General features: G+C 36.4%; 1 protein-coding gene across 1 annotated transcript; it reads left to right on the forward strand.

Annotated features, from left to right (window-relative positions):
- On the forward strand, nt 1-4,844 carry LOC112512352 (suppressor of disruption of TFIIS). Its single transcript, XM_025118263.1, has 7 exons — nt 1-256; nt 343-408; nt 682-779; nt 2,423-2,548; nt 2,629-2,862; nt 3,960-4,025; nt 4,187-4,844. Exons 1-7 carry the CDS (start codon nt 205-207, stop codon nt 4,337-4,339), a joined length of 795 nt encoding a protein of 264 aa, XP_024974031.1. The 5' UTR covers nt 1-204; the 3' UTR covers nt 4,340-4,844.
- The last annotated feature ends 2,966 nt before the right edge of the window (nt 4,845-7,810 follow it).

The raw sequence follows: 7,810 nt of genomic DNA on the forward strand, positions 1-7,810 counted from the left end.
GTAATAAGGAATATAACATGTGAATAGTGTCACCTACATACCTAAGGGGACCTATAAATAATAAGCTTCCTTTGCGTTATGAACCATTCAGACATTTGCTTACATATAAACCTAAGTATTATTCATATCGATAACAACATATATTATACGTAATCGTTTTCCGAAGGTAAACTTTAATTTTCATCATAGTTTTCGTCGTTGGTCATGGAAATACTTGCATCACCCGCAACACCCAAGTACGAATGCTTGCTCTTTGGTATGTTTATCGTTGCTTTCTTTGTTTACTAGTTTTTCCCGTAATTTTCCATGGTTAAAAATGTTTATTTTGTTCATCTTTCTCAGACATGGATGATACGTTGTACCCAATGAGCTTAGGTCTTAATTCTTCTTGTCGCAAGAACATTGAAGGTACCCGAATCGTTGTAGCCATTTTCATTCTGTTAATAAGTTGGAAATCTCAACCGTGGGCGGTTTCAAATCCGTCCAGGGATGCACTCACTACAACAAAATGGGTTTTTTAAGACGTTTAATTATCCCTAGGCGTGATAATAAAGCACTTAATAGGACTTGCGTAATAAGACCAGAACTATATATGCACTTTGTACAATAGTGTTACAATAAGTTGTATTAACAACGTAATGTTTTTGAAAATTGGTTATAAGTTGGCAATTTTTCATCCAGAGTTCATGTTGACATACTTGAAGATAGACGAGTGTCAAGTTCCCGATATGTGCTTGGACTTGTACAGAGAACACGGGACAACGATGGCTGGTCTCAAGGTATATATACGTTACAGCTTCATGTTCAAGAACTATTTGGTGTTGGTTAAACGGGTCGGGTCGGGTCGGGTCGAGATTAGAAGTGTTGGGAGTCCCAATCGACCAGACATGGACTATCAAACCCATATATAGGGTTGGGTCATGTGAGAGATGTATTATTCGTGAGAAGTGTGAGAAATGGAACCTTCATATAATATATGTAAAGATACCATTTATATTGTATGAAGGCGTGTGGAGTTGGCGTACAATCTTCACATAAACGGGTGAAGGTACTGCACATTCTGCACCGTGTTCACAAAATATAACATAATATTCACACAATATACAAGGGTATATATTTTCACCATTTCTTACGTTTCTCATAAAAATATTTTTTCTTACGTGATCACAAACTAATCAGTTCTTTCTTGAATGGACCTCTATATAGGTGTCTAATCAAATGAGAACTAGATAATTTGTGGTAAATGTGAGTTCCAATATGAGCCAATCATTTTTAGATAATTAATGTTATTTACTAAAATAAAACAAATGATAAATTAGTAAACTGTGTTGATTATTCAATTTACTTTAATTAGTTTAATATTTCAATTTATTTTAATTAGTTTAATTATTTTAATATATGTACACAAGGACACACAGGGACCAAATCCGGTGGCCTTCTCCGGCACCCACCACCACTCCGTGACCTCCTCCGGTCATCTTGTCTGACCAAGACGCCGTCTCCGATAATCGACCACTAAACACCCACCAGTGAACATTCCCGACAGCTAGTCCTATCTTTGTTCCTGTAACCCTCTCGCTACCTATCTCCCTTCCCCCATTCCCTCCACAGTTGGTATCACAGTGGTATCACAGTGTCTCAAAGTTTACTTGGTGTGCTTTGAGTATCACATTGAGTATCTTGGTGTATTTTGGGTATCACATGGTGTTCGTAAGAGACTGGAGATAGGAGAGAGAGAGAGAGAGAGATAAAAAATTTAAAATACCTAAAACCTTTAATTTATAATTTTACAAATTAACAAAAATATTAGTTTCTTAATTTATCTATTGATTTATGTTTGAGATTGGATCTCACAGTTAGCACAAACTATTCAGTTCTTTTCTTGAATGAAATTATATATATATATATATATATATATATATCATTCATTTATTTATACAATATGTACATGTGCATAAAAGTAATTGGTCTGGTATGCACACGTACATAAAAGTAATCGGTCTGGTATGCACATGTTCATAGAAACCAAAAAACATTTTCAGTTACTTTTATGCACATATACACATACCGTATAAATGAATGGTTATTAGGGTGTTACTTAGTTTTCCATTTCTTTGTGGTTTTTCCTAAACCCGAGTCTATATATACATGGAGGATCAAATGAGAACAAAGTCAACTTACGAGAACCCTATATCACATGCATGTTATTAAAGAACAGATAAAACCACAGAGGTTGACCATTCACATGTGATTATACACTTAAAATCACATGTGATTTATCCGTTTAAACGATATATAGTATTATATACAGATGATTGCTGGTGTTGTCAAGCAGTAGTACATGTACATATGTATGATTATGATCTATATATATATATACTTGTAATTCTTAATATTGAACATGTTTTGGTTAATCTGGCAGGCTCTTGGTTATGAATTTGACAACGATGCATTTCATGGTTTTGTACATGGAACCTTACCTTACCATCTTCTCAAACCTGATTTGGTGCTAAGGAACCTTCTGCTATCGATGCCACAACGCAAAATCGTACGTCTGTCTTGCTATCCGATTTTATTTCAGTCGTTGGTAAATCGTTTAACAACTGTACATGTGTGTGTCGGTTTCAGATCTTCACAAACGCGGACCAAGCACACGCAGCTCAAGTCCTCCGTCGCATGTGTTTGGAAGACTGTTTCCAAGGTGTCATCTGTTTTGAAACTCTCAATACTGATCAGCAACCCAACCTTGTCGAAAATCATCACGCTCGCATCATTTCTTCTCCAACCCGAATCGTATGCAAACCGGCTCTTGAATCCTTCCAAACTGCTACTATCATCGCCAATCTTGACCCCAAAAAAACAGTAACTTCTTATGTCCTTTTTCCTCCCAATATATTCATGAACTCTCACCTCCAACATTTTAATACTCAACTAATCCACTACAACAAAATTGGGTTTATAGGACACCCGCAATCTCTAAGCGTCCCAATAAACCGGTTTATAGGACTTAGTTTATAGGATTAAAATATAAAGCGTCATATCTAAAGGTGTTGTAGTAAGTTTATATGACGCTTTTGGATGTCTTAACAAGTTTTTTAGGACATTTTTAATACAAAGTGTCGCATTAACAACTAGGACACTTTTGAGAAAGTGTCCTATAAACTCAAGTTTTTATAGGACACTTGTTTTTATAGGACATTTTTTTCAAATAGTGTCCTATAAAGTTGCTAATGGAACCCTTTATATTAAAAGTATCCTAAAAAACTTATTACCACGTCAAGAAACGTCATATAAACTTATTACAACACTTTTAGATATGACACTTTATTTTTTTGGTCCTATAAACTAAGTCCTATAAATAGGTCTATTAAGACACTTAGAAATTCGAAGTATCCTATAAACCCGATTTTGTTGTAGTAATCATTCTGCACTAATACTTGAACAAATATCCGGTTTATATATAATACGTAAATGAATGTCTATGCAAAATACGGGACCAAACAAACAATTGTATGTTCAATACAAAAACGTTGTAATAAGTTTATAAAATACTTTTGAACGTTAAAAAAATTCTAAGACACTTATAATATTAAGTGTCGTATTAGCATTTCTTTCAAAGACATTTTTTGGAAGTGTACTATATACACTTCTTTTTACATGATATTACATTACATCTTTTCAAATAATGTCATATAAAAAAATTAATACGACGCTTTATTTCAAAAGTGTCATTAAAAACTTGTTAAGACGTCCAAGAACGTTATGAAAACTTATTGCAACACTTTTACATAGAAGACACAATTGAGTCATCTAAAATGGTCATCTATTAGGACACTTTGATTTTATTATAGTGCAAATCATTCGGTATCTACCAAACTGAAAACTCGATCAAAAATTGTTACGAAAGATTGATATATAAAAACTAATAAAAGAAAATTAACGGTTTCGTTCGTTTTCAGATCTTCTTTGATGATAGCGTTAGAAACATAGCCACTGCAAAGGCTGCCGGATTTCATACCGTCATTGTAAGTTCACTAATCTTCATTAGATCATAGTCTTATTGGATCAGCCTGTTGCTTTGAGATTATGTAAAAGACACATACTAATTTCACGTCATATAAACCCGATTTTGTTGTACTGTTTTTAAATAATGATAATAATAAGTTTTGGATACTAAAACATACAGGTGGGAAGGTCAAGTGTTGTGGCAGGGGCAGATCATGCTTTAAACAGCATCCACAATATGAGAGAAGCATTGCCACAAGTATGGGAGGATGTTTATGAAGGAGAACAGCTTTTGGTCCAATCCACTGCTGTCGAAACCGTTGTCAATGCGTAGTCATAATCGAATTCAATAACCTTCGAATGTGAAAATCGATAAACGTCATATATAAAAGTGTTGCAATAAGTTAATTAGATTGATGACATAGCAAATTGTATCAAGAAATGTGAGATGTTATGTTTGATACAGAACTCGGCCCATTTCATATATGAAAGCAACCCACGATAATACCCATCTCAGAAGTTATATGCAGCTTCGTGTGCGTCGATAAAATCTTGTGGATAACGGCATAACGCGTATAAGGGAGGAAAAATATCACTGTACATAAGTTAGCGACTTGCAAGCAGCTTGGGAAGTCGCATGCCAAGTGATGGGGCGTCGTATTTGTTTCAAAATGAGAAGTTGTAGCGACTTATGTGCAATCTGCACGTCACGCAACATATCGCTTACGAGCATTCGACCAATGAATATATGTCGATATAGCAAGTTGTAGAGTAATCTTGACGCTTTCTTGGTGATTTTGTAGGTTTGTTCCTACATCGTATAAGTTTATGCAATATTGGGTTGTTTGTTTACCTTTTAATAGTTTCATTGTTGATCCTCTCTCTCAGTGATTTGATGATAATCCCTTTTCTCTTTCACGTTGTATTTGTGTTTCTGTATTTTAAGTTCCAGCGATCTTCATTGAGTATGTTCAATGATCGCTGAAGAACTTGCWTTGTAAATCTWTCAGARACAGCAATACTTCAAGAARACAACACTCACACCAAAGAACCTTCAGCAAACGTCGAAGACTGAAACTGAAGATTAGAGACCGGCGAGTACGTGATCTGAAGCGGTATTCAGTGATTACAAGTCTGTCTATGTATGTGTGAAGACTGCTCTAGCTTCAGCGAATGATGATGAGACCTTCAGGTCATTCCAGCATTCAGCGATCAAAGGAAGCTTGCTTAGCACGATTGTTGTTGTCTTGTCCTTATGTACACAAAGGATAAACCCATACCCTTACAAAAGTTAGTACGGTACAGAGCCGATTAGTTGACTCTTTGTCCACCAACTTTAGGTAAGGATGTCTGCTCAGAAATAGTGCTTTTGTACTATTCATTGTAGCAAAGGACAAACCTTCCTCTTAAGGTTTGACACGCACTCTAAACCTACCATATTGCATTAAATGATCATTTAATGCACTGGGTATAAATAAAAGTGTTTCTTCTCCATGCAGAGAGCGCGCATCTCTCTCTAACCTTATTCTTACTTCAAGCATTTTCTACCTTAAGTAAAGGATCTTTCTTTTAGCAATCTTTTTTCTTGTATTTGCTAAAGCTTTTGTGTGTAACCAAAGATTATTTAGATAGATTGTTATTACCTTATCTTTTCGCAAACAATCTTGTAAAATCTGTATTGATCTTCTTTATCAATATATATTTTAAATTTGAAAATATTGTGTTTGTATTCATCTCCTCCCTTCTACAAACTGTTTCTCTTCTTGTAGACCCTTACGGGACCAACAAATGGTATCAGAGCAGTGTTTTCTTTCTTTCCTTGTGTTTGGTTAATTTTCTATATTAATTTATCTCTTCTTAGATAACTTACTACTTACAAATGGCTTTACAAATTACAAACACACACACACAAAAGATAATGGCTCTCTTGCCAAACCTCCCCGGTTTGTCCGTGACAACTTTAGTCTCTGGAAGAACAGGATGTCCCTCTTTCTGGAAGGTGTGGATCATGAAATTCCACATTATATAGAAAATGGACCATACCATTTGCTATTGTTCCGGCTGTTCCAGCAACAGCTACGACTGCCGGGATTCCTGAACGGCAGATTCCAAAGCTTCCACATCAATGGAGCGATGAGGACAAGAAGAAAATAGCTATAGACACGCGTGCTCGGTCTATAATAGCTATGTCTCTTCCTGATGAGATCTATCAATCAGTGATGAAACTCAAAACTTCTAAATCCGTATGGGATACTTTATGTGTCCAATATGAAGGAACCACTCAGGTTCGGGAGACTAGAAAGATCAATCTAGTAAGACAGTATGAAAGCTTTCTCTATGGAAAGACCGAGACACTGTCTGAAGTACATCAAAGATTTAATTACCTTCTTATTGATCTAAGGGCTGTAGACAGGGAATATTCTAATTCTGAAACCTTGACTAAGTTTCTAGAATGCCTTCCTGAGTCTTGGGACACCTTTTCCATGTGTCTCAAGATGTCAAATGACATGTCCACTCTTTCTCTTTCTACCTTATACGGGATTCTGCTTAACCATGAGCAATCTCGTCAACTGAAAAGAAATCTTGTAAAAAATTCCAGGGAAATGAAAAGCGCTCCTTTAGCTTTGATCTCTGAAGCTTCTTCAGTTGAAACTTCTACTCCTTTTGTTTCTTCTCTACCTCCCGTGGTCATCACGAAGATAGATTCTTCTGAGGACATTCCTGAATCTGATTTAACATATTTTGATGAGTCCCTGGCACTCCTGACTAAGTCATTTAGAAGGTTCGCCAGTAAAAGCAATTTTCGCAGATCTCCTCAGCTATCCTTCCGGGAGAAGCCAAAGTCTGAAAGAATAGACAAGGCTTCAGCTGTCTGCTACAACTGTCACCGGCCCGGACATTTTGCAGGTGAGTGCAGATCTAAGAAGACTGCGAAGCCATCTTCTAAAGCTTCCTCCTCTTTCAGGACCAAAGATGAAAAATACTTAAAACTGAAGGAGAAATACAAGAAGATGAAGAACAACCAGCGAAAGGCTAAAGGCCTTATTGCTGAAGAGCATGACTGGGATGAATCATCTGATGAATCATCTTCAGACGAAGAAGATAAAGCTTATGTCTGCTTGATGGCCATTGATGCTGACRAAGGATCTTCTAAAGCATCTACCTCTTATGAGCCATCTTCTGTTACTCAGGTATGTATCCTGAATGAACCCTCTTCTTCTTCTAGTATTTCTGCACTAGATACGTTGACGGTTGACCTTTACAATGCCCTCAATGGCAAATCAAAAGCTGAAATGCTTAACATTGATCTTCATGAGCAATTAAAGATTTGTCATTCTAAGATCAAAGAACTGACCTTTGTTAAGGAAAATCTTAAAGATCAGGTTATTGTAAACCAAGCCATCACTGTTGAACGTGAGAAAGCTGTTGTTGAGCGTGAGCGAGTAATCGCTGAACTCAAGGCTGAGAAAGCTACCATTGAAGGGTGGTGCAAAGCTTCGGTCAAGGCCTCTGAGATCATTAACGCTCAGATCCCGGCCAAGAAAATGACTGGTCTAGGATTCTCCTATGATCAGGAAGAATGTGTTAAAGACATGTCCATGCTTAAATTTGGTACTTTTGTCTCTTCGATTCCTAACACTTCTTCCTTTCAGTCCTCTTTCTTTACTGAGAGTCATCTTGAAGGAACTCCTTTGAGTTCTGGGTGCAAAGACAAAGGTAAATCCACTGTCACAGCATCTCTTCCTAAGAAGTCTAACAAGATAAATAGATCTAAATCTATTCCTTCAACTTGTAAAACTTCTTC

The sequence above is a fragment of the Cynara cardunculus genome (assembly GCF_001531365.2).
Source record: "Cynara cardunculus var. scolymus isolate 2C chromosome LG 5, CcrdV1, whole genome shotgun sequence".
NCBI lineage: Eukaryota > Viridiplantae > Streptophyta > Magnoliopsida > Asterales > Asteraceae > Cynara > Cynara cardunculus.